Source organism: Rattus rattus, chromosome 3, assembly GCF_011064425.1.
Source record: "Rattus rattus isolate New Zealand chromosome 3, Rrattus_CSIRO_v1, whole genome shotgun sequence".
Lineage (NCBI taxonomy): Eukaryota > Metazoa > Chordata > Mammalia > Rodentia > Muridae > Rattus > Rattus rattus.
Window position 1 is genome coordinate 160,674,669 of NC_046156.1, and position 27,826 is coordinate 160,702,494.

The window sequence follows — 27,826 nt, forward strand, 5'->3', positions numbered from 1 at the left end:
GCGCAATAGAGACAGCAAACTCATCTCACACAATACTTTCAACTCCAAATTTATCCTGTCCACAAGTAATGCAAGCAAGAGGGGAAGAGCAGAGACTGAGGCAACAGCCAACCAATAACCTGCCCAACTTGAGACTCATTGTATGGGCAATCACTAATCCCTAACATTATTAAATTACACTGTTAGACTTGTAGACAGGATCATGATGCCCTATGAGAGGCTCTATTCAGCAGCTGACTCAGACACATACAGACATCCACAGCAAAACAGTGGATGGATCTTGAAGACTCTTACCTAATAAGAAGGAACTATTTCTGGCCCTGAAGGAGGTAGAACCTTCACAGGAAGACCAACAGAGTCAATTAACTTGGACCTTTGGAGCTGTCACACGCTAAACCACCAACCAAAAGACATACACTGGCTGCGGTTTGACCTAGGCCTCTCTCCTGCACCTATGTATGGTCTTCATGTGGGTCCCAAACAACTAGAATGGGTGCCATACCGAAAGTTTTTACCTGCAAGTGGGATATGCTCTTCTAACTTGACTGCCTTGACTCATTTCAGAGGGAGAGGAAGTGCCTAGCCTCACAGAGATTTTAAGTGTCAGTGTGGGGAGATACCCAGAAGGGCCTCCATCTGCTCAAAGAAGGGGAGAAGGTGATGCAGGAACGACTACAGGAGAGGGTGACCTAGAGGGGGTCCACTGAGGGGGAAGAAATTACATAAGTAAAAAATTAAAATTAAATAAAAAGTGAAAATTAGTCTCTTGATATGGTCCTTGATAAAAGACTGAGAAGAGGTAGAAATAATGAAGAAAGAAAACAGGAAAACAACCCTGGATAGAGAAAACCAAAGGAAGAGACAAGAAGCCATAGATACAAGCATCACCAACAGAATACAAGAGATAGAAAAGAGAATCTCAGGAGCAGAAGATTCCATAGAAATCATTGACACAACTGTCAAAGATAATGTAAAGCAGAAAAAGCTACTGGCCCAAAACATAAAGGAAATCCAGGACACAATGAGAAGATCAAACCTAAGGATAATAGATATAGAAGAGAGTGAAGATTCCCAATTCAAAGGAACAGTAAATATCTTCAACAAAATCATAGAAGGAAACTTCCCTAACCTAAAGAAAGATATGTCCGTAAATATACAAAAAGCCTACAAAAGTCCCAATAAATTGGACAGAAAGGAAACTTCTCCTGTCACATAATAGACAAAACACCAAATGCACAAAACAAAGAAAGAATGTTAAAAGCAGTAAGGAAAAAGGTCAAGTAACACAAAGGCAGACCTTTCAGAATTACACCAGACTTCTCTCCAGAAACTATGAACGCCAGGAGATCCTGGACAGATGTCATACAGACCCTAAGAGAACACAAATGCCAGCCCAGGTTACTGTACCCAGCAAAACTCTCAATTAACATAGATGGAGAAAACAAGATATTCCATGACAAAATCAAATTTACACAAAAACTTTCTACAAATCCAGCCCTACAAAGGATAATAAAGGGTAAAGTCCAACATAAGGAGGCAAGCTACATCCTAGAAAAAGCAAGAAACTGATCGTCTTCAAACAAAATAAAGAGAAGACAAGCGCAAACATAATCTCACACCCAATCACGAATATAACAGGAAGCAACAATCACTATTCCTTAATATCTCTCAACATCAATGGACTCAATTCCCCAATAAAAAGACACAGATTAACAAACTGGATATGCAATGAGGACTCAACATTCTGCTGCCTACAGGAAACACACCTCAGAGACAAAGACAGACACTACCTTAGAGTAAAAGGCTGGAAAACAACTTTCCAAGCAAATGCTCAGAAGAAGCAAGCTGGAGTAGCCATTCTAATATCGAATAAAACCGGTTTTCAACCAAAAGGCATCAAAAAGGAAAAGGAAGGACACTTCATATTCATCAAAGGAAAAATACACCAAGATGAACTCTCAATCCTAAATATCTATGCTCCAAATACAATGTCACCTACATACATAAAAGAAACCTTACTAAAGCTCAAGGCACACATTGCACCTCACACAATAATAGTAGGACATTTCAACACCCCACTCTCATCAATGGACAGATCATGGAAACAGAAATTAAACAAAGACATAGACAGACTAAGAGAAGTTATGAACCAAATGGATTTAACAGATACTTATAGAATATTCTAACCTAAAATAAAAGGATAGACCTTCTTCTCCCCACCTCATGGTACTTTCTACAAAATTGATCATATATTCGGTTATAAAATAGGCCTAACCAGAGACAGAAAGATAGAAATAATCCCATCCCTCCTATCAGACCACCACGGGCTAAACCTGTTCTTCAATAACAGTAAGGAAAGAATGCCCACATATACATGAAAGTTGAATAATGCTCTATCAATTTTAATCTGGTCAAAGAAGAAGAAATAAAGAAAAGAAATTAAAAAGTCTTAGAATTTAATGAAATGAAGGATACAACATACAGAAAACTCATTTGAGCGCCTGCAGAAAGAGACAGGAGAGAGCATATATAAGCAGCTTGACAGCAAACTTAAAAGTTCAAAAAAAAAAAAAAAGAAGAAGAAGAAGAAGCAATCACACACAGGAGGAGTAGAAGGCAGGAAATAATCAAGTTCAGAGCTGAAATAAACCAAGGAGAAACAAAAAGGACTATACAAAGAATCAGCAGAACTAAAAGCTGGTTCTTTGAGAAAATCACCAAGATAGATTAAACCCATAGCCAGAATAACCAGAGGACACAGAGAGTGTGTCCAAATTAACAAAATCAGAAATGAAAAGGGAGACATAACAACAGAGCCAGAAGAAATTCAAAAAATCATCAGATCCTACTACAAAAGCCTTTATTCAACAAAACTTGAAAATCTGGAGGAAAGGGATAATTTCCTAGACAGATACCAGGTACCAAAGTTAAATCAGGAACAAATAATCATTTTAACAACCCCACAACTCTAAAAGAAATAGAAGCACTCATTAAAAGTCCACCAACCAAAAAGAGCCCAGGTCCAGATGAATTCAGTGCAGAATGCTATGAGACCTTCATAAAAGAACTCATACCAATACTGTACAAACTATTCCATGAAATTGAAACAGATGGAGCGCTACTGAATTCCTTCTATGAAGCCACAATTAATCTTATACATAAACCACACAAAGACACAACAAACAAAGAAATTCAGAACAATTTCCCTTATGAAAAACAACGCAAAAATACTCAAGAAAATTCTTGCAAACCAAATCCAATAGCACATCAAAACAATCATCCACCATGATCAAGTAGGCTTCATTCCAGGGATTCAGGGATGGTTTAATATATGGAAAACCATCAATATAATCCAGTATATAAACAAACTGAAAGTTAAAAACCACATGATCATTTCATTAGATGCTGAGAAAGCATTTGACATAATTCAACACCCCTTCATGATAAAAGTTCTGAAAATAACAGGAATTCAAGGCCCATACCTAAACATAGTAAAATCCATATACAGCAAACCAGTAGCTAATATTAAACTAAATGGAAACTTGAAGCAATCCCCCGAAAATCAGGGAATAGACAAGGCTGGCCACTCTCTCCCTACTTATTCAATATAGTTCTTGAAGACCCAGCCAGAGCAATCAGACAACAAAAGGAGATGAAAGGGATAAAGATTGGAAAGGAAGAGTCAAAACATCACTACTTGCAGATGATAAGATTGTATAATTAAGTGATCCCAAAAGTTCTACCAGAGGGCCGGGTATAAAATTAACTCAAACAGATCAGAAGCCTTCCTCTACACAAAAGAGAAAGAAGCCAAGAAAGAAATTAAGGAAAGGACACTATTTATAATAGTCCCAAATAATATAAAATACCTTGGTGTTACTTTAAGCAAGCAAGTGAAAGATCTATATTGTAAGAACTTCAAACTTCTGAAGAAAGAAATTGAAGAAGATCTCAGAAGATGGAAAGATCCACCATGCTCACGGATTGGTGGGATTAATATAGTAAAAATGGCCTCTTTACCAAAAGCGATCTACAGATTCTATGCAATCCTCATCAAAATTCCAACCCAATTCTTCATAGAGTTAGACAGAACAATTTGCAAATTCATCTGGAATAACAAAAAACCGGGATAGCAAAAACTGTCCTCAACAATAAAAAGACTTCCTGGGGAATCACTATCTCTTAATTCATGCAATATTACAGAGCAATAGTGATAAAAACTGTATGGTATTAGTACAGAGACAGGCATATAGACCAGGGGCATAGAATTAACAACCCAGAAATAAACCCACACATGTATGGTCACTTGATTTTTGACAAAGGAGCCAAAACCATCCAATGGAAAAAAGATAGCATTCTCAGCAAATGGTGCTGGTTCAACTGGAGGTCAACATGTAGAAGAATGCAGATCTATCCACGCTTATCACCCTGTACAAAGTTTAAGTCCAAGTGGATCAAGGACCTCCACATAAAACCAGATACACTCAAATTAATAGAAGAACAAGTTGGGAAGAATCGACAATATGGGCACTGGAGAAAATTTCCTGAACAAAACACCAATGGCTTATGCTCTAAGATCAAGAATCGACAAATGGGATCTCATAAAACTGAAAAGCTTCTGTAAGGCAAAGGACACTGTTATTAGGACAAAACAGTAACCAACAGATTGGGAAAAGATCTTTACCAATCCTATAATTGATAGAGGGCTTATATCCAAAATATACAAAGAACTCAAGAAGTTAGACTGCAGGGAGACAAGTAACCCTATTAAAAATGGGGTTCAGAGCTAAACAAAGAATTCACAGCTGAGGTATTCAGAATGGCTGAGAAACACCTAAAGAAATGTTCAACATCTTTAGTCATAAGGGAAATGCAAATCAAAACAACCCTGAGATTCCCCCTCACACCAGTCAGAATGGCTAAGATCAAAAACTCAGGTGACAGCAGATGCTGGCTAGGATGTGGAAAAAGAGGAACACTCCTCCATTGTTGGTGGGATTTCAGACTAGTATAACTATTCTGGAAATCAGTCTGGATATTGAACTACCTGAGGACCCAGCTATACCTCTCTTGGGCATATACCCAAAAGATGCCCCAACATATAACAAAGACACATGTTTTACTCTGTTTAGGGCAGCTTTATTTATAATAGCCAGAAGCTGGAAAGAAGCCAGATGCCATTCAACAGAGGAATGGATACAGAAAATGTGGTACATCTACACAATGGAATATTACTCAGCTATCAAAAACAATGGCTTTATGAAATTCATGGGCAATTTGGTAAGGTACTGGAAAATTTCATCCTGAGTGGGGTAACCCAAATCACAGAAAAACACACATGGTATGCACTCATTGATAAGTGGATATTAGCCCAGATGCTCGAATTACCCTACATGCACAGAACGCATGAAACTCAAGAAGGATGACCAAAATGCAAATGCTTCAATCCTTCTCTAAAAGTGGAATAAGAATACCTTTGGGAGGGAATAGGGAGCAAAGTTTTGTATAGAGGCTCAAGGAACACCCATTAAGAGCCTGCCCCACAAGACTGAACCCCCAGTGAACTAGACTGTCGGGGGGGAGGGCGGCAATGGGGAGGGTGGGAGGGAACACCCATAAGGAAGGGAGGGGAGGGATGTTTGCCCCGGAAACCGGAAAGGAATAACACTTGAAATGTACATAAGAAATACTCAAGTTAATAAAAAAAAAAAAAAAAGAGCCTGCCCCACATGTGGCCCTTACATATACAGCCACCAAATTAGATAAGATGTATGAAGCAAACAAGTACAGGCTGGCAGGAACCGGATGTAGATCTCTCCTGAGAGACACAGACAGAATACAGCAAATACATGAGCGAATGCCAGCAGCAAACCACTGAACTGAGAACGGGACCCCCGTTGAAGGAATCAGAGAAAGAACTGGAAAGCTTGAAGGGGCTCGAGACCCCATATGTACAACAATGCCAAGCAACCAGAGCTTCCAGGGACTAAGCCACTACCCAAAGACTATACATGGACTGACCCTGGGCTCCATCCTCATAGGTAGCAATGAATATCCTAGTAAGAGCAGCAGTGGAAGGGGAAGCCCTTGGTCCTGCCAAGACTGAATCCCCAGTGAATGTGATTGTTGGGGGAAGGGCGGTAATGGGGGGAGGATGGGGAGGGGAACATCCACATAGAAGTGGAGAGGGAGGGTTTAGGGGGATGTTTTCCTGGAAACTGGGAAAGGGAATAACAATTGAAATGTAAATAAGAAATACCCAAGTTAATAAAGATGGTGGAAAAAAAAACAAAAAACAAAACAACAACAACAACAAAAGAATATATAAAGAATCCATTGCTATCTATTTAAAACAGCTAATAATATAGATGGAAGTTTGTGGAAGAAATTCATAGATGAAAATACAGCTTAGTTAGAAACCTTGTTATGAAGCTCAACTTCTACATTAATAACTATTTTTTTCTTTTTTCTTCTTATTGGATATTTTCATTATTTACATTTCAAATGTTATCCCCTTTCCCAGTTTCCCCGTCCATAAATCCCCTATCCATCCCCCACTCCCTGCTTCTATGAGGGTGTTCCCCCTCCCACTGCCTCCCACCTTTCTACCCTGGCCTTCCCCTTCACTGGCGCATGGAGCCTTCACAGGGCCAAGGGCCACTCCTTCCATCAATACCATCCTCTGCTACATACGGGGCTGAGTCATGGGTCACACCATGTGTACTCTTTGGATGGTGTTTAGTCCCTGGGAGATCTGGGGGGTCTAATTGTTTGATATGTTGTTCTTCTTATGGGTTTGCAGACCTCTTCAGCTATGTGAGTCCTTTCTCTAACTCCTCGATTCAGGTGCCCATACTCAATCCAATGGTTGGCTTGTGAGCACATACCTCTATATTTGTCAGGCTCTGACAGAATCTCTCAGGAGACAGCTATATCAGGTTCCTGTCAGCATTCACTTCTTGCCATTTATCTGTAATACTGTTACCTCTGATGCTCTCTCTCTCTCTCTCTCTCTTTCTCTCTCTCTCTTTTCTCTCTCTCTCTCTCTCACACACACACACACACACACCTCCACCTTCCTCTCCTCTCCCTCCCCCTCCCCTCCCCCCCCCCCTCCCCTCTCCCTCTCCCTCTCCCTCTCCATCTCCATCTCCATCTCCATCTCCATCTCCATCTCCATCTCCATCTCCATCTCTATCTCTATCTCTATCTCTATCTCTATCTCTTGTTGCCAATTCTACCACCAGATTCTGGAATTCACCATTATTTTCCAGGTTTCTGAGATTATTTTCTTGGATTCCTCATTTGAATAAATGTATGTAATGAAGATTTTTGGTTCTATTTTTGTGATGATAATAAGGAGAAAGTAGTATAGAATCATAAGGAACTAATAATGATTTACTGCATTTTAGCAATAGTTTTGTTATTTTTTACAGTGGGTTGGTCTCATGCTGTTTGTATGCTAATTAAAATTACTAATTCTCAAATCTGCTTTCCCAGGGAGGAGTAGATCCTCTTGGACACCAAGTGATATTATAGTTAATAAAACACTAGGTTCAGTGATTGGGCAATAGAGGAAGAAAGGTGAACCTTAAGGAAAGAGTAAGGAAGTTGCAGGGAGAGAAGGTTGAGGGGGAGAAACAAGGGCAAAGAGTCAGAGGGAGACATGATGGGAAGAGAAGGACCAAGAGCCAAGAGCGCATGGCCAGGAAAAACAACAAATAACAGGGTGGTTTATGATTGGGAAATAAGTTATAGCAGATCCAAACCTGCCCAATCTAGGCTTATGGCTTGTAATCAAAATATCTGGATTGTGTGTCTTTTCTATGGGCTAGAGAGAATGATTAATTTCATTTACGAATGTGGAGTCTTGCTTCTAAGTATTCTTAATTATAACAAAGGGAACATAATGTAGAACTGGAAGCTCTTAATAATGATTTATGACATTTTACCAATAGAATTTTGAGAGTTTGGTTATTTTATTATTATACTCAATTATTCACATTCTAGTTTCATTTGTATTGCTGTGATAAGACATGTTAACCAAAAAATTATTTTAGGTGGTCTACTTTGCTTTAGTTGCTGTGATAAACATGCCGGTCCCTAGCAACTTGAAGGGAGAGAAGGTTTTGTCAGCTGTCCTGGCAGCAGTCAGTCATTGAGCAAAGTCAAGGCAGGAATCTGAAGGAGAAACAGTAGAAGAGACCATGGAAGAATGCTACTTACTGGCTTGCTTGCCTGTTTTGCTGAATTCTCTTTCTTACATAGTCCAGGCCCAATTGCCAAGGGATGATGATACTGACCTTAATTGTCTAGGATCTCCTACATAAACTGACATACAACATTTCCATACACATGACAATGTGGTCTCAGTAATTACTCAGCTAAGGTTTTCTCTTTCCAAATGATTAAGGATTTCGCGATGTTGACAGTAAAAACTAATTGGGAAAATATCTTTATTCAAATTCATGTAAATTGGTTTCAAACATTTCAAAGTTACTTTTTAATTATTTGCATTCAACTTTTAAATATTGGATACGTACAATTATCCTATCCAATTATTTATATTATTTTAATTATTTTTATTTATATCTATAATCTATGAAAAATTATATATTATTAGAATTCTAGATAATATTTACATATTTGTGAATAATTTCAATATTACATATGTCAAACACACCAATATTCTTCAACTTTTTAAATTAGTTCTTAAGTATTTGTACAATATGTTTGGTTCATATTGATCCTCTCTATAATTCCTCAAAGATAATTAAAATATTTAAAGTTTTCCTTTTAAAAATATTCAGACTACTTTCATTATCTCTGTTTACTTAGTGTATAATAGTACATCAAGATTTCTCCTCAAACATAAGTACTTCCTACTGATTTCTCTTTCTTATTTTGTGTGGTGTCTCTATTATTTTCATCCAATTAGGATGAAAACAGAAGGGGTTGGGGATTTAGCTCAGTGGTAGAGCGCTTGCCTAGCAAGCGCAAGGCCCTGGGTTCGGTCCCCAGCTCTGAAAAAAAAGAAAAAATAAAGAAAACAGAAATATTAAACATTAGAGAAAAGATTAGAAATTAAGTGAAAATTTAAATTGACTAAAAGTGAAAATGTGTGAATAAGACATTATCTTTAATTTTCAGTTTTTACGATGTCTTATTTATGGTTTCTATTGCTCTGAGGTGACAGCATGATCAATACAACTCTTAAAAAAGCAAACATTTAATTGGGGCAGGTTTACAGTTTCAGAGGTTCAATCCATTACAGTCATAGTAGGAAATTTGGCAGTGTGCAGACAGGCACGGTAATGGAGAAGGAGTTGTAAGCTCTACACCTTCTTCCAAAGGAAGCAGAAGGAGACTGTCTTACAGGAAGCTTAGAGAAGGGTCTCAAAGCCCATACTCACAATGGTCCACTTCCTCCAACAAGGCCACACACTCCAACAAAGCTAAAACTCCTTATACTGCCAATCAGAGCCTGGGCCAAGCATATTCAAACCACTACAATACACTCCTAGCACCCATTGTCTTATTCAAGCACATGAGTCTATGGGAGCCATACCTAGCCATAGCATAATACAAAATACATTGAGTCCATTTTCAAATGTCCCCATAGTATAATAGTATCCTTAACATTAAAAGTCCAGTGTGCAAACTGTCTTCTGAGGTTTATTCAATCATATTCCCCTACAAATCAAAATTTTAAAAGCTGATAAAATACATCCACCATTACTGGAAATAAATTATCATTATCACAATGTAAGGAAATACTGGAAGAAAGCAAGACTAAAATCCACTGGTCAATCTTCAACTCTGCATCTCCATGCCTAATGTCCAAATCCTTTTAGATTTGATGACTACAACACACATTTTTTTTGGGGGGGGAGGTGATTACACACCCTGTTAGCAGCTTTCTTCAGTGTGCATTTCACAACTCTGGTATCTCTAGCATCTTGATGTACCCAAGGCAATGTCAACCTTACAGCTTCTTCTCTGAGATTCACATATGATCTTCTGACCTTCTCTGAAGGGCTTGAATTGCTTTTCTAGCTCTGCCCTCTGTAGCAATCTAAGCTCAAACAGACTTCACTCCACTGCTGCTTCTGTTCATGGTGATCATCCCATTGTACTGGCATCTCTAATTCACGGGAGTCTTCTGCTGCAAATAGCCTTCACCAATAGCCTTTCATAGGCTCTCTTCATGATGTTAAGCCTCATCTCCTTTGCATGACAACAGGCTCATCAAATAAAACTGAGGCCTCACCTTCACCAATGGCCTTCCCTGAACTCTCCCAGTGCCAGGTCTAACCTGCTCTTGAGAATGCCTTTATGCCTTCAAAGCCAGTACCACCTGGGTGATTCTTAAACTTTATGAAGTCCAGCTGCAGCACAGGTACAACCCTCACTCTCTTTGGAACACAGTTTCTTTGTGCTCTCAGAAAATAATTTCCAGAAGACTTTTCAGTGAAGCTGGTCTCATCTTAATCACCACAAATTTCTTAGTTCCAGCTAACCAGCATCAATTATCCCCATAGTCTCTTCTATCCTTCTCTAAAGTCAGAGCCACATGGCCAAGGCTGCCACGTTCTGCTGATTACTATGGTAGAAATATGCCCCCCCTTTTTATTACATCCTTTATTGCCTAGGCTTGGCTGTCCTAAAAGTTGCTCTCTTACAGACCTTGAACTTCAAGATCTACATGGCTCTATCTTCTGGGATTAATGGTGTTTACCTCCAAGTCTGGACATTTGGTTACATTTCCCAAGATCTTTTAAGTTATGTATTGCAGTTCATTCCAAATAGAGTCAAGTTGACAACTGAGAATAGCCATCACAATCCATTCCATTTTCAGTCTGATATATAGTTATATCTCCTTATATCCAAATGAAAATAATAACCAGGTCATAATAATACTTAGACATAGCTATTCCTTGTTCAATTGTAAACCCATAAGCAATAAACTTAGTTGAGTGGAAATTAGCCCCAAGGTCACCACGACCTTAATCTGACTATCTTCTTTAACAGAGGATTTATCTCCATTCCACTTGTGGTGTCCTTTTAACACTTGAACCTTATATTTTGTGTGATTTCTTTCTAAGCTTGCCTATTCTTGGTCAAAAATGCATATAATGAAAGTAAATCAGAGGACAAAGACCTGCTGAACTATTTTGGAGACTTCCTTTGTCAATGCAATTCATCTGAACTATCTGCAGCTTATCTTCATGCAGACTTTTCAGACAAAGGCAAAAAGCAACCACATTCTTCACCAAAGCATCGCAAGAACTGTCTCTAGGACATGTACTAAAATTCTCATCTGAAGCCTCTTTAACCAGCATCCTCCACAATTTAAACTACCATCAGCATGACTGTCCTCCATATACCTACTAGGATGGTCAATTAAGGCCCATATAAAGCATTCCTCTGCTTCCCAAATTCAATGTCCCTGATCCACACTCTACCAAATGAAAACATGGTCAGCACTACCACATCAATACCCCAGTCACTGGAACCAACTTCAACCTTAGTTTGGGTTTCCATTCCTCTGAAGAAACACCATGACCAAGAAAAAACTCTTATAAAGACAAACAGGCGATTGGGGAAGTCTTTCGTTTTCAGAGATTCAGTCTATTATTATCAAGATCCATCCCATATACTGTCACCAAACCCAGACAATATTGTGGATGCCAAGTACATGCTGACAGGAGCCTGATATAGCTGTCTTTCAAAATACTTATACTCTGTAAAGCTAGTGTTTAGTGTCCAGAATTTCATACTTAACTCAGAATTTCAATGTACAAACATATTAAGAATGATAGATGATGTCAATAGAATACTATCCTCATGTAAAAAAATTTCCTGCTTTAAACCCTTAGAAAAATTGTGTAGCACCAAAATTACTCCAAAACAGTTTTTAGATGAAAATTTTTATGTGCACTTTTAACTGCAAAATAAGTCAAGATAGTGATTAAGAAAAGCCTGGAATTGATGTTTTCTGTGAAAATTGATGGAGTAAATAAATTGATCTACCACATTTTTATACTATGTCATTACTGTATTCTTCTCATAAGTACCTAAATGTTAAAATAAAATATGAAGTATTTAAACATAAATTTACAATCAATCATAGGTTTGTAGCATATAATATTCTTAAGAAGATACAGTTTCCAAAATAATGTGGAGTTTATTTTGGCACTAAAAATTTATTATTTCCATAGACTTAGTTCACACCAGTTCTTGGTGAAATAGTGTAAAAACTTCATAAATTATTCTTCCCTCAAAGTATTATTCTTTCAACAACTACTTAAAAGTTGATATTTCTATTATAAATTAAACATGTCTTTCTTTGAGAATACAAAAGTGTTTCTATATACTACTTGATAAAAAAATAGAAAATGATAGATAAGCTACCTAGGTCTACAGTCAAAGTCAAATGACCATGGACTATAAAGGAAAAAGAGTTGTATGGATATATAAATGCAAAAATATAAAACAAAAACCATAGTAATTTATCATTTGAATTAATAATATCATTCAAAATTCATTCCCCCCTAAAATTTGAATCAATATGGATCATTGTGATGACTTATTCTACTTGTTTTTGTTTTTACAAATTTGTATTCATCATAAGCGCAAGGGAGAAGCTGGCATTGTGTTGAAATTTAATTGTCCTTTATTATAGTTCAGGGCACTTACTTAACATGTATATGTCTGAAATGTTTTGTATTTGTATCAGTCATACTGATTTGTATTGACTTCACTACATTTTTTATATTTTATATTGATATTCCTAAAACTTTCCTGTAAGGTGACTTAGTGTTTAAAGTTTCTTGCTTCCAAGGCTAATGCCCCCATTTATTCCCAATGACACTGATATGGTAGAATGGATGAATTAACCCCCCAAAGCTGTCTTCTGACCTCCACAGAGAGGTGGGGCACACAATTCTCTCAAGTAAATACATAGAAAAACTTTCTGAGTATGACACAACCATGGTTATAATATTAAGAATTACTAGTGCTAGTATGAAAAAACATAATAAAAATGTTACTCCATATACAGAAAAATATCACACCTTTTCTATAAAACATCTTTAAAATGTTAATTTCTAGTTCACTGGAAATTCTTTTCCTTGAAAATTCTGAAGTCCTAGTCTAGCTTAATTGTCACTATCTGTGTGATACTAGGCTCCTAACACACTATTTCAGAATATCTATTTCCTGACTTCAACATCATGGACAAAACCATACAAGGATTAAAGAGAATCATGATTTTTATGGTTATTAGAATATTTTCAGTAAGCAGTTCATTCTTCTGTTGCTTATTATTCTAATATAGTATAATTTTCTTATATTGTATGAAAATATTATAAATTCAATTTATACACTCAGAAATATAAGTTTAAGAAAATTATGTCAGAAAATGTATCATTTAATACTTTATAATTAATTCAGCATCTGTCATCAGTGATAAACTTTTCACACTTCTCCATTGTACAACTAAATCTAAACTACCTAAAGTTTAGCAAATATTCATGGTTTAGTACACTAATTCTTTACTTCAAATAATTTATATCTACCCCTAATATGAAATGTCCTCGACTAGATATTATTCTTACTTTTCTCATATTCTATAACAACAAAAAAATACGTTTTAGAAACATGGTCCTCTCCACAACTTATAAACTATAAATTTATTTCACATTGAATCTGAATCACAGATTTAAAACTTGAAATTTGTTTTTGGAGACTAGATGAGCTTATCGTATGAAAAGTAAAAACAGTCATTAACACACCATAAAATATCTCTAGAAATATTAAGATGTATTGTGTATCAAATATTAAAGCATAACTTTATGCTTACATGTAAGAATGTCCCACATAGAGCATTTGTTGAGGTATTTCAGTAATATTTTACTTGTTTGAGAATGAATGGACTCCATCCATTGGATAATTCATAGACAAAACCTATAACTCTCATACAAGTTGATAAGTGGCCTAATTGACCAAAGCTAGAATGGCTTCTCTATGACCTAATGGGTTGATCAGAAAAATTACCCAAGCAGTTGTTGTTTGAGCACAGAATGTGGTCTGAGGCACGTGCTTTCTCCTTTCACATAAATTTGCACATTCACTACATAAGGCCTTCAATAGTCAGTCTTTACTTCACAAGTTCTGAGGACCAGGCAGAATACAACCAGATTCTGTGCCATAATATCACATAAATATATACTAGCCTACTTCCTGATTTATCCCTTGTTCTACTGTGAAACCTCTGAATCACCGTTTGTGTTTCTTATGCATTTGTCTTCAGATTCCATCATATTTGCCCATTAAACTCAACTTATAGCATTAAAGCCCTTTTGTCCTTAGTCCAAACCCTTCATCAGTCTCCCTGAAAATGTGGTCCAAAGACTTAACAATCATATGTTCAGGTGTATTCAGCAACAGTTCCACATCTAGATATCAATTTCCCATTTTTTAAAAAAAATTTTTCTAGCCTTAATAAAATATCCTAACAAAGCAATGCGAAGAAAGAAGGCTGTTCTGGCTCACAATTCTAGAATACAATCTTAGCATAGAGTCATGATGGCAGAGGATTAAGGCAGTGGGTCATATTGTATTAACAGTCAGGGAGCTGAGATCAAAGCGTGTTCAAGCTCAGCTGGAATTCTCCCTTTGATATAACATTCAACTCCATGGCATGCTGCTGTTCTTTCAAAGTGTTTCTTCCAGAATCATCAGATTAGATAATTTAGATAATCCATCACATACAAAAATATTTCAAGAATCTAACATACTTCACATAATCCTTTAAAGACATCAATTAAGATTTACCTGTTAGATAATGAATGCTTTCTGTCAATCAATATTAAATATCACAATTTACATTCAATAATTAAAGGAGACTCATAATAATAAAATTAGTAGGTGGTAGTATTTGCAATATGAAGAATTATTTTTGATATATTTTCCAAGAAATTATTAAAGGGGAACAAAACTGAGAGTTATAGAAGAATTTAAGTTAATTGAACTTTTTGGATAAACTGTGACTTGCATTTGATCTTAGGCACCCATGTACTAAGGAGGATATGGAATCAGTTGTTTCTGGGGATTGATCTCAAGTTAACAAAGTCTAATTAGTATGACTCAGCTTTTTATGCTCTATGTTCAGTTAAACAGCCCAGTGGACGTCCCCCAAGTTGTGACATCTAAGACCAACCTCTGGTTTCCTGAGGGATTGGAACAGATGTCCATATATTCTGTAGCACATTTGCACACATAAACATGAACACAACTATGCACATAGGCTCACACATTTAAAATACTCAGCACAAGTCTTCCACAGTTACGTCTACTCTGAGTTGACATTGAGTAAAATTCCTGAATAGAATAAATGTTTGTAGTTGTAGTTCTTTCTTTCTTTAACATTATGTAAAGTGTTATAAATCTGTGTCAGGTATTTGAAGTAATAAAGGAAGAAAAAAAATATTTGAAACGGACTTCTTTAAATTCTGAAAGGACCATAGCAGAAGGATAGCTACCAAGTGCCTCTCATGAATACACTCATGCCAATAGCTATTTTGCATTGAAATTGCAATATATGTGCAACATCTTAGTGTCTTATCAAACATATAAGTTCTGCTTTCACTACAAGACTAGACAATTATCTTCTACACCACAAGCACAAGGAATTTCAAACAATATATATTTTAAGCAATGCACCCAAAAAGAACGCTTAAAATTTTCCTATTAAATTTTTCTTCTTCAATTACACATGTTCACATGAAATAGTGGGGGGGGGGGAAGAAAATGACAGTTTTTAAAATGCTTCCACAAAATTCAGAAAATACTTTATAATAAATGATTTCATCTACTTATTTCTCTTCTCTCCTAACTCACATTATTCTCAATGATATAGATACAAGAATATTTGTGAAAGAGAAATTGACACTTCTGTAAATTTGAGTATTGAGTAGAGTAGTGTGAGGTCACACACTGAAAATCGCTTCCAGGTTTTCGTGCAGTCTTGCAAACACGGCTCTCTGGCAGCTGTCATAATCTCTCTGGACTTATGCTATTAGAAAAAGGAACAGGTTTCTGCGTTTCCCCAGGAGACTACTCAGCTGTCATTCCAAAAAAAAAACACCCCAGTAGGGGACTCATTTAAGAGTGTTAAATCCACAGAATTTCAGTATAACATTGATTTTGCCCATGTCATACTTACTAACTTTACTTGCAATTATTGAGAAATTATACTGTGCTGTGTTCTCTCTGTCTAGTAATTCATTAGTGGCGATGGTTCCTTCCGTTCCATCTATTGTAAAGTAGCTGTCCCCATCACTCTTCCAATCTATGAAGTACCTGTATGTGGAAAGAGGAGATGCAAATGTGCAATGATTACACATGAATCACAATGGCAGTTAGAGTAACTTGACACTGTTCCTTATTTTTCACCCAGTAGCTATTACCCACCTTGCAATAAAGAACAGTGTAAATGACAGTTTCTTTATTGCAAAGTCAGTATGCTCAAGGGGAAACTGGAAATAATGAAAGATTTAGTACTCTGGCTGTTCATATTATTTTAGGGTCTTGACACCTTGAAAGCTCAGCAGAGACTACAATTCTAAAGCTGACCATGGGTTCCTTAACCTGATGAATATTAAAACTTTCTCAAGTAGTAAAAGAGTTCCTCAATGATAGCATTGGGAAAGATGAGGTATAGGGGAGATGTCTGCAAATGACTAAGGGAGAACAAACATGCAGTCTTTGCATTTCCTTGAAGGGGGAAAAGATAACAGTGTGAGAAGGAAATAAAAATGAACACAAATTTGGGGATTCTACAAAATTAGTTCCCCTTGTCTTAGCATGCCTTTGCATTTTTTAAGTTATTTGACACTTTTGGCCAGATAATATCATCTTCTTTGCATTACTTAGAAGAAATATCACAGAATATGAATGATATAACAGAAATTAAATTTCTTTAAATATTCAGGTAATGATATATATGTGGGATAATAGAGATATTTTTGGTCACATTGTCAAATTGATAACTTTTTTCAGTGTTGCATTCATAATATAGAGTCCTGAATATGCAATAAAATCATCTTATAATGAGCTACTTACACGCACACACACACAAACACACACACACACACACACACCACACAACACACAACACACAACACACAAAGAGAGGGGTGAGGAGAGAAGAGAGCAAGAATTTGAAAAGGTTAAGTGCTAATACTGTTTCCATTATATTAAACATTAACTCATTTATCTTCATTACTGTCCAAATTGAACATTATTAATCATTATGAACAAATTAAAGCTCAGAATAGGAAATATGCCTGGCTTTATCAACCAGTTTAATAATATTTGTCAAATAACTATCATTATTTCATATTTACAACTTGAGGTAGAATATTGTGTAGGAAAGTGCCTGTGCTCCTAGGAAGGCACAAGGTGCCATTCACTTACAAATAGTCTTTTGTACCCTATGAAACTCATAAAAGTTATTAAAAAAGAGGGGTCAAAGTGAACAATATGCTTACAGTTGGTCCTTTGACATTACCTTACCACAACTGGTAATTTTTAATAATGAAAACTTGGAATGCATGTGTGTGTGTGTGTGTGTGTGTGTGTGTGTGTGTGTGTGTGTGTGTGTGTGCATGTATTCTATTTTGAGAAACTTTTTAAGAAACTAGTGTTTACTGTCATTGTACTAAGAGGTCAAATCCTGTTTTGTGTTATAAATGAGATTTATTAACTTAGTATACTAATATCTGTTAGTAACTGATCTCCCAACCCGAAGTTGTCATGATTGGAGCAAGTTATGAACTGTGATGTTCATCTGTTTTTGATATCTTAGCTTCTGACCCATCATGTAAGAAATCAGTGAAATCTCAGTATTTCTATTTCTGAATTGTATATTTTTCTATTTATATTTCACATGTTATCCCCTTTCCCGAAGTCTCAGTATTTCAATGTAATAGCTTTTCCTATAGGAAAAAGTCCCTAAATACAACTGCAGCTATGGTGCATTGCAAAATTAAGGAGCATTGAAATGCCATTATTCTTCCTATGGCAAACCCTTTTCTAAACTGAGAAATGTTTATTTTTTATCACAATATTCCTTTTATTAACACCTCTATTCAAACGAACATACCTAATTCAAAAGGAACATTCCAAATTATTAGTTTCATTAGCTAATTTTTAAGAGGCATTATAGTTACAGACTATGTTCACTGCATAAGAGAGGAAAGCCTATTTCACACTAAACACCTTGCTAGAGGTAAGTGCATAAAATGGAATATAATGCTCACCACTGATGATTTGAAGAGACTTTTATCTCTAGATGATCTCAACATCTGATAGATGATCAGAAAAGGCCTTGCAGTAGTGCCGATGAAAAATAGCTTGTATAAAATCTAGTGGCTGAAGAAGAAAAATTCGCTGCACCTGATGATTGGATGGCACTAGAAAGCTGTATAGAAATGATCCAAGGAAAGACTGGCAATCATGGACAAGAGAGATAGAACCTATTTCAGAAAGCTGCGTTAGCAGCAGAAACCCTAGGAAAGAGCTATAGAAAAGTTATGCTATTAGTATTATCACAGAAGGAAGGCTGAGTTATTATCACAGAAAGAAGATAAGTGATTTAGTTCTTGAATATTTTTGCATATTAGGTTAAGGAGTTGAGTAAGAGACCCATTATTGAAAAGATTGCTAAAGTACTGATTAAATATCGGCCACTTTAAAGACATGGGTTAGATGCATCCAAACCAGACAACACCACTAACTGAGAATTTCCTGCCTTCTAGAATTTTCCAAAAGAGAGAGTAGCCTGGACAGCAAGGCTGGATTGGATTCAATGAGCTTTGAAGAGTGCTCAATATAAGAAGGGAGCATGCTGTCCAGGGGGGTGGGGAAAGAGACGAAAGAAATCACTAGGTGATTAGGATTTGGAGAAGACACAGAAAGTGATCAAATGATTCACTATATTGAAGTGGATAGGTGACAGGAATGAAGAATTAAATCTGTTTGCATACATATTTAGTGTAAAAATAACAAAGGTTTTATTCTATAGGTGCATACAATGAAAAAGAAACTGACTACTAACAGGAATAATTTGTCATCTCCTACAATATATTCTTTGCAGACATTTGTACCAAATATGTACTTCATTATTTCACATTTCTTATTATAGTTTTCATAGCAAATGCAAATTCTTGATATCATAAGATGTTCCACTAAAGTGACCTTTGAATATTCAGTCACAAGTTGGTGATCTGTTTGGGTTTGGTTAGGAGATGTGCTCTTGCTGGAGCAAGTTTATCACTCTGGGTGGACTTTAAACTTTCAAAATCCACATGTTGTACCAACCTTTCTCCCTCTCCCTCTCTCCCTCTCCCTCTCTCCCTCTCCCTCTCCCCTCTCTCTCTCTCTCTCTCCCTCTCCATCTCTCCCTCTCCCTCTCCCTCTCCCTCTCCCCTCCCTCTCCCGCCTCCCTCCCCCTCTCCCTCTCCCCTCTCCCTCTCCCCTCTCTCCCCTCTCACCCCTCCCCCTCTCTCCCCTCCCCCCCCTCTGTCTCTTTCTGTTTCTCTCTCTCTCTCTCTCTCTCTCTCTCTCTCTCTCTCTCTCTCTCTCTCTCTCTCTCTCTCTCTCTCTCTCTCTCTCTCTCTCTCTCTCCCTTTTATATGGTTGTTCTAAAAATACAAAAGACTTCTCAGACACCATATCTACTCAGTGCCAAGATTCACCGTAAGGATGGTGATGGTCTCTTATCTATTAAGAATCTTAAACTCATTCGTAGGCAAATGGTTGGAACTGGAAAATATCATCCTGAGTGAGCTAACCCAATCACAGAAAGACATACATGGTATGCACTCATTGATAAGTGGCTATTAGCCCAAATGCTTGAATTACCCTAGATCCCTAGAACAAATGAAACTCAAGACGGATGATCAAAATGTGAATGCTTCACTCCTTCTTTAAAAGGGGAACAAGAATACCCTTGGCAGGGAAGGGAGAGGCAAAGATTAAAACAGAGACTGAAGGAACACCCATTCAGAGCCTGCCCCACATGTGGGCCATACATATACAGCCACCCAATTAGATAAGATGGATGAAGCAAAGAAGTGCAGACCGACAGGAGCCACCAGATCGCTCCTGAGACACAGCCAGAATACAGCAAATAGAGGCGAATGCCAGCAGCAAACCACTGAACTGAGAATAGGACCCCCGTTGAAGGAATCAGAGAAAGAACTGGAAGAGCTTGAAGGGGCTCGAGACCCCATATGTACAACAATGCCAAGCAACCAGAGCTTCCAGGGACTAAGCCACTACCTAAAGACTATACATGGACTGACCCTGGACTCTGACCTCATAGGTAGCAATGAATATCCTAGTAAGAGCACCAGTGGAAGGGGAAGCCCTGGGTCCTGTTAAGACTGAACCCCCAGTGAACTAGACTTTTGGGGAGGGCGGTAATGGGGGAGGTTGGGAGGAACACCCATAACGAAGGGGGGGGGGGGGATGTTGCCGAAACCGGAAAGGGAATAACACTTGAAATGTATATAAGAAATACTCAAGTTAATAAAAAAAAAAGAATCTTAAACTCAAATATAACTCCCATTTATGTAACCTTGATCATGTGATTTTTAATACATCAAATATTAATAAATAAAGTTGCTCCAAACTGCATTGCTAAAGGAGTTATTTACTAATATTGAGATTTTTAAAATTTGTCATGAGAAGTTTTATTATCAGATATTTAACTTATATGATACAGAATTCTGATAGTGTAAAAGAATAAAATGATTGCTTACCTGGAATGTATAAAATACATTGTATTTTTTCCATATGTAGAAACTATTAGTTACTACATAGTCCTTGTTGCATGATTTGTATTAGTCACTCTCCAACATTATGAAAAAGTACCGGTAACTTATTTTATTTTAAAAAATAATTTAAGTACAATAAAATGATACAAATATTACAATAAGTCAATATTTTCACATTTCTTCTATAACCATAATATGTGTCATACACATCTGAGAACATTTTACAGAAATCATGCCACTTAAACCCTAAACAAATAAATATTTTGCTTCCCCTCCCAAGAAAAGACAATGAGTTTTGGCCAAATCTTATAATTACAGATATGTTTATGAGCACGTGCGTAGGTATGTAATGTGCTTGTAACTTGGATACTATTCCATAGGAGCTGTCCACATTTTTTTGAAAAAGTGTGTGTTTTATTGGCCTAGAAGTTGCCCTATAGACTAGGCTGTCGAGCCAGTGATCCCCAGTGGTAGGCCTGTTTCTTGTCCCCTTCCCCATTTGACTTAAAAGTCAGTTACCACCAGACTTGGCTTTTTATCATTTTTGTGTACCTGGATTATTGAACTTAATAGCAGATATTTGTGTTTGTAGCTCAAACACTTTACTAGAAAACTTGATTGTTCTGCCTTCATTTACTTCTTTTTCTTCCTCTTCTAATGCATTTGTTTGGATTTACTACATTTAAATACTATATAAATTTCTTGACTATGCATTTTCATTTTAAACCTAAATTACTTTTAATGGCTACTCTAAATGTTATCATGGGGTTGAGTTTTAAATTCACACTAATATTGTTCTAGTAAATTATCAAAATTTAATGACTATATACCTGTGTGTATGTGATGGTTAGTATGGGTAGTATATGCTTGGCCTAGGGAGTGACGTTATTAGAAGGTGTAGCCTTGTTGGAGTAGACATGTCATTGTGGATGTGGGCTATAATACCCTCATCCTAGCTACCTGGAAGCCAGTATTCTGCTAGCAGCCTTCAGATGAAGATGTGGAACTCTCAGTTCCTCCTGAACCATGCCTACCTGGATGCTGCCATGTTGTTGCCTTGATGATAGTGGACTGAACCTCTGAACATGTAACCTTGCCTCAATTAAATGTTGTCATTATAAGAGTTTCCTTGGAGACCCCAAGATGTATGAGATGCCACAGCTGTGGGCTATCTGCTGAGGAATGCTGCAAACTGGGCAGAAACACTTGAGTATATGAGTACAAGGCCAGCTTGGATTACATAGTAATCTACAGGACAGCAACACTTGGCTCAAAAATAAGATAATAATGGGGACAGGGAGATAGCTCAGAAGATAAAGTACTTGCATATAAGTGTGAAGATGGAGGTTGGATTCCCAGAACTCACGGTTATGATGATACATGGTGATGATACATGTAAAGCCAGACTGCAGATAGGTGGGAAAGCCACCTATAATCCCAGCCAATGTTATTAAATATTTCACATTGTTTACATATACTTTTTATTTATTAATTCTATACAACTCACTGGTTCAGCTAAGTTTTATTGTAAGCATTAGGTCTTAACATTTATTTGTATTAAAGCTGAGGCCAGTATTTGGGGACTAATGACTGAGCTGTCTTTTCATAGGGCCTTATTATAAATTACAACTCCTCTCATCTGCTATTCTAGAAAGTGGCTAGAGGGACACCATGTGTTTTCCTTTGTGATTCTCAGGAGGTAAAAGTTGTTGCCGTTGACACAAAGTGTCAGCCTGAATACCACACGTAGGTGGATAAAGAAAGATGCTCAGAGCACTTTGTGCCAAACTTCAAGGATTTAGCTGCTGACACTTAAAGTAGAAGCCTATAAGGGAAATGCTGTTGTTATGACTTACCCACTGTAGTATTACAACCTTCCATGTTATTGCTGCATAAAGAGAATCCAGGTATCCTGAGTCATACCTGCCTGTGTTTGACTTTTGTGTCACAGTAGATACTTGATACCAGTGAACGGAATAAGGTATAGATTTGAGGTTGAGTCTATAATATGATAGTAACCTCAACAATTTTTAATAATAATAATAATAATAATAATAATAATAATAATAATGATGACATAGTGAAACTCATACTCTTGCAGTAACCAACAACTCTCTAATTAGACTTAACCCTTTCAACATGAGAGAATTCATCATACCGGCATCAAAATGTAAACAACTACCTATAACCAGTAAGACATGACTGCTGTACGACAACTTTCCATCACCATGATACTAAATCAGCATGATTCCCAACTACAGTCTAAACATTATACACATGGGTAAGCATAGGCTCATACTGCATCATTGAAACTTCTCTTTGCCACAGACAGAGACTGTCACACAAAATTTCAACCAAACAAAATAAAGAGTTGTGAAGCCCAGTCATAAAGGATATTCCAACCAAAGAACTTTGACAACTAATTCTCGGAGAACGTTGTATGAAGAAGAAGCAGAAAGAGTATTAAGATCCTGGCAATAATGCGGTTTGCTGCAAGATTATATCACAAGCTACACCAGTGAAGTCTTACTAATATGGCTTCCTGAACATGAGCACAACAAGAAAAACAATACTGCATATTCCAAAGCAGATGAGGGAACATTTGAGAGGTCTCAACCTTTACACAAAGAATGATAGAGCCCTAAAGAGTACTCAGAGTAGGAGAATTAGTTTTCCTCAAGGACTAGCACACCAATTGTTTATCCAACACCACACATTTATCCCTGAAAACCAACACAAGCAGCATTGTATAGATAGATTGAGAAGGTGTGTGTGTGTGTGTGTGTGTGTGTGAGTGTATGTGTTTGTCTGTGTCAAAACAAGTCTTGAACTCCCCTATGCCTCCCTCCTTCCCTCCTTGAGGTTGCTTTCTTCTCCCTCTCAAGTTGGACTGAGGCATCCTCACCTAAGCCCTACACCTTGTTGACCTTTTTCAGTTCCGAGGACTTACCTTGGGTATTCTAAACATTTTTTGGCTAATATACACTTATTAATAAGAACATACCATGCATGAGCTCTGGTGTCTGAGTTTCCTCAGAGTGATATTTTATCGTTCCATCCATTTGCCTACAAAACTCAGGATGTTCTCACTCTTAATACCTGAGTAGTATTCCATTGTGTAAATGAACCACATTTTCTGTATCCATTCTTCTGTCATGGGACATTTGGGATGCTTCTAGCTTCTGGTTATCACAAATAAAGCTGCTATGAACATAGTGGGATACGTGTCCCTCTGGCATGGTGGGACATCTTTTGAATATTTTCCCAAGAGTGGTACTTTGGGATCTTTAGGTAGGTCTATTTCCAATTTTCTGAGGAACCTCCAAATAGATCTGCAGAGTGGTTGTACCGGTTTGCAATCCCACCAGCAATGGAGGAGTGTTCCTCTTTCTCTACCTACTTGCCAACATATATTGTCACCTGAGGTTTTGATCTTAGCTATTCTGACTGGTATAAGGTGCATCTCAGTATCCTTTTGATTTGCATTTCTCTGACCACTAAGGCCTGTGAACATTTCTTTAGTTACTTCTCAGCCATTTGATATTCCTCTGTTGTGATTCTTGGTTTACTACTATACCCTATCTTTAATTAGTTGTTTGCTTTTTGGGGGGTATCTTCTTGAGTTCTTTATATATTTTGAACTAGATCTCTATCAGATGTGGGGTTAATGCAGATCTTTCCCAATATGTAGCTGATTTGTCTATTGACTATGTCCTTAGCTTTACAGAAGCTTTCCAGTCTCATGAAGTCCCATTTATCAATTCTTGGTACTAGAGTGTGAGCTATGGAGTACTGTTTAGGAAATTTCTCTCTGTGCCAATAAGTTCAAAGTTCTATTCCACTTTCTCTTCTAGAGATTCCGTTTTTCTCATTTTATATTGAGGTCTTTGATTCACTTGGACTTGATCATTGTCCGTGATGACAAATATGGGTCCATATTCATTTTTTCTACATACAAGGAGGCAGTTAGACCAGCACTATTTATTAAAGATGCTTTCTTTCTTCCATTGTATATTTTGGCTTCTCTGTCAAAGATCAAGTGTGCATAAGTGTGTGGTTTAATTTCTTGGCCTTCAATTCTATACCATTGATCAAGAGGTCTGTCTCTGTACCAATACCATGCAATTTTTTATCACGAACACTCTGTGGTAGAGCTTGAGATCAGAGAGGGTGATTTTCCCAGTCATCCTTTTATTGATAAGGATTGTTTTGTCTTCTCTCGGTTTTTTGCCATTCCAGATAAATTTGATAATTGCTCTTTCCATGTCTTTGAAGAATTGTCTTGGGATTTTGATGTGTATTGCATTGAATCTGTAGAATGTAGATGGCCATTTTTACAATGTTAATTCTGCTAATCCATGAGCATGGGAAATCCCTCCATTTTATGAGATCTTTGCTTTCTTTCTTGAGAGACTTAAACTTCTTATCATAAAGATTTTTCATTTGTTTGGTTAGATTTACCCCAAGATATTTTATATTATCTCTGGCTATTGGGAAGGGAGTTGTTTCCTTAATTTCTTTTGTAGCCTTTTTATCACTTATATTTTTTAAAGTTAATTTACTTGAGTTAATTTTATATCCAGTCACTTTGCTAAATTTGTTTTTCAGCTGGACAAGTTCTCGGGTAGAATTTTTGGGGTTGATTATGTATAAAGTCATATTATCTGCAAATAGTGATACCTTTAATTCTTCTTTGCCAATTTGTATGCCCTTGAAATCTTTTTGTTTTCTTATTGTTCTAGCTAGCACTTCAAGGGATACATTGAATAGATATGGGGAGAATGGGCATTCTTGTCTTATACCTGATCTTAGTGGGATGGATTCAATTATCTCTCCATGGAATGTAATATTAGCTGTTGGTTTGCAGTAAATTTCTTTTATTATATTTAGGTATGGGCCTTGAATTTCTGATCTCTCCAATACTTTAACATGAAGGAGTATTTCGTTGAATGTTTTTTTCTGTATCTAAGGAGATGATAATATGATTTTTTTCTGAGTTTGTTTATATCGTGGTTAATGGTTTTTCACATATTGAACCAACCTTACATTCTTGAGATGATGCCTACTTTTTTATGGTGAAAGATGGTTTTGATGTGTTCTTGGATTCAGTTTGCAATAATTTCATTAAGTATATTTGCACTGATATTCATAAGCGAGGTCTGAAGTTCTCTATTTTGGTAGTGTCTTGGTATGATTTAGGTATCAGAGTAATTGTGGATTCATAGAATGAATTAGGTAGTGTTCCTTCCATTTCTATTTTATGGAATATTTTGAGGAATATTGTTTTCAGGTCTTCTTTGACGGTCTGGTAGAATTCTGAACTAAATCCAACTGGCTCTGGGCTTTTTTGGTTGGGAGGTTTTTAATGACTACTTCTATTTCTTTATGGGATATGGGCCTGTTTAGAAAGTTTACCTGATCTTAATTTAACTTTGATATGTGGTATCTGTCAGAAAACTATCCATTCCATCTATATTTTCCAGTTTTGTTGAGTATAGACAATTGTAGTATGATCTGATAATTTTTTTTAATTTCCTCTGTTTCTGTTGTTATGTGTCCCTTTTTGTTTCTGATTTTTGATAATTTGGATACTGCCTTTGGGCCCTTCACTTAATTTGTTTAGGAGTTTATCTATCTTGTTGATTCTCATAAAGAACCATCTTTAGATTTGCTGATTCTTTATATTGTTCTCTTTGTTTCTATTTGTTTAATTTGAGCACTGAGTTTGACTATTTCCTGAACTCTTCTCCTCTTTGGTGAGTTTGTTTCTTTTTGTTCTAGAGCTCTCAGGTGTGCTGTTAAGTTGCTACTGTAAGATCTATAGTTTCTTTACCCGTGATCTTAGTGCTATGAATTTTCCTCTTAGCACTGCTTTCATTGGATCCCATAAGTTTTTGTATGATGTCTCAACATTTTCATTAAATTCCAGAAAGTCATTAATTTCTTTCTTTATTTCACCCCTGACCAAATTATCACTGAGAAGAGAGTTGTTAATTTTCTGCATATATGTGGGTTTTAGGTTGCTTTTGCTGTTAGTTGAAGACTGGCTTTAGGCCATGGTAGTCTGATAAGATGCATGGGATTATTACAATCTTCATGTATCAGTTGAGGGTTGTTTTGTGATGGAATATATGGTCAAATTTGTAGAAATTCAGCACCATGAGGTGCTGAAAAGAAGGTTTATTGTTTGGTTTTAGGGTGAAATGTTCTATAGATATCTGCTAAATCCATTTGGCTCATAACCTCCATTAGTTTCACTTTGTCTCTGTTTACTTTCTGGTTGAATGACCTGTCCATTGGTGAGAATGGGGTGTTGAAGTGTCCCATTAATATCGTATGGGATTCAATGTGTGGTTTTAGACTTAGTAAAGTTTCTTTTATGAATGTGGGTACCCTTGCATTTTGGGTATAGATTTCAGAATTGAGAATCTCTCTTGGTGGATTTTTGCTTTGATGAATATGAAGTGTTCTTCCTTATCATTCTTGATAACTTTTTGTTGAGAGTCTATTATTTTATTCGATATTAGGATGGCAAGTCCAGCACATTTCTTTGGACTATTTGCTTGTAAGATGTCTTTACATCCTTTTATTTGGAGATAGTGGCTGTTTCTATTACTAAGGTGTGTTTCTTATACATAGCAATAAGCTGGATCTTCATTGCATATCCAAACTGTTTGCTTATGTTTTCCCCATGTTTATTAAACTGGGTAGGTCTTATTTACATTTTAAATGTTATTCCCTTTCTCGGTTTCCAGGCCAACATCCCCCTAACCCCTCCAACTCCCCTTCTATATGGGTGCTTCCTTCCCAATCCTCCCCCCATTACTGCCCTCCTACCAAGAATTCCATTCACTGGGTGTCCAGCCTTGGCAGGACCAAGGCCTTCCCCTTCCACTGGGGCTCTTACTTGTCTATTCATTGCTACCTATGAATTTGGAGCCCAGGGTCAGGCCATGTATAGTCTTCGGGAAGTGACTTAG

At 36.8% G+C, this 27,826-nt stretch overlaps 1 protein-coding gene across 1 annotated transcript in view; it reads right to left on the reverse strand.

The window, feature by feature from the left end:
- Nucleotides 1-27,826, reverse strand: part of LOC116897106 (cadherin-12) — a 123,764-nt gene that overhangs the window by 19,358 nt on the left and 76,580 nt on the right. Inside the window, exon 4 of the mRNA XM_032898748.1 lies at nt 16,229-16,365. Within this exon, the coding sequence (XP_032754639.1) occupies nt 16,229-16,365 (137 nt within the window). The remainder of the gene's footprint in view (nt 1-16,228; nt 16,366-27,826) is intronic.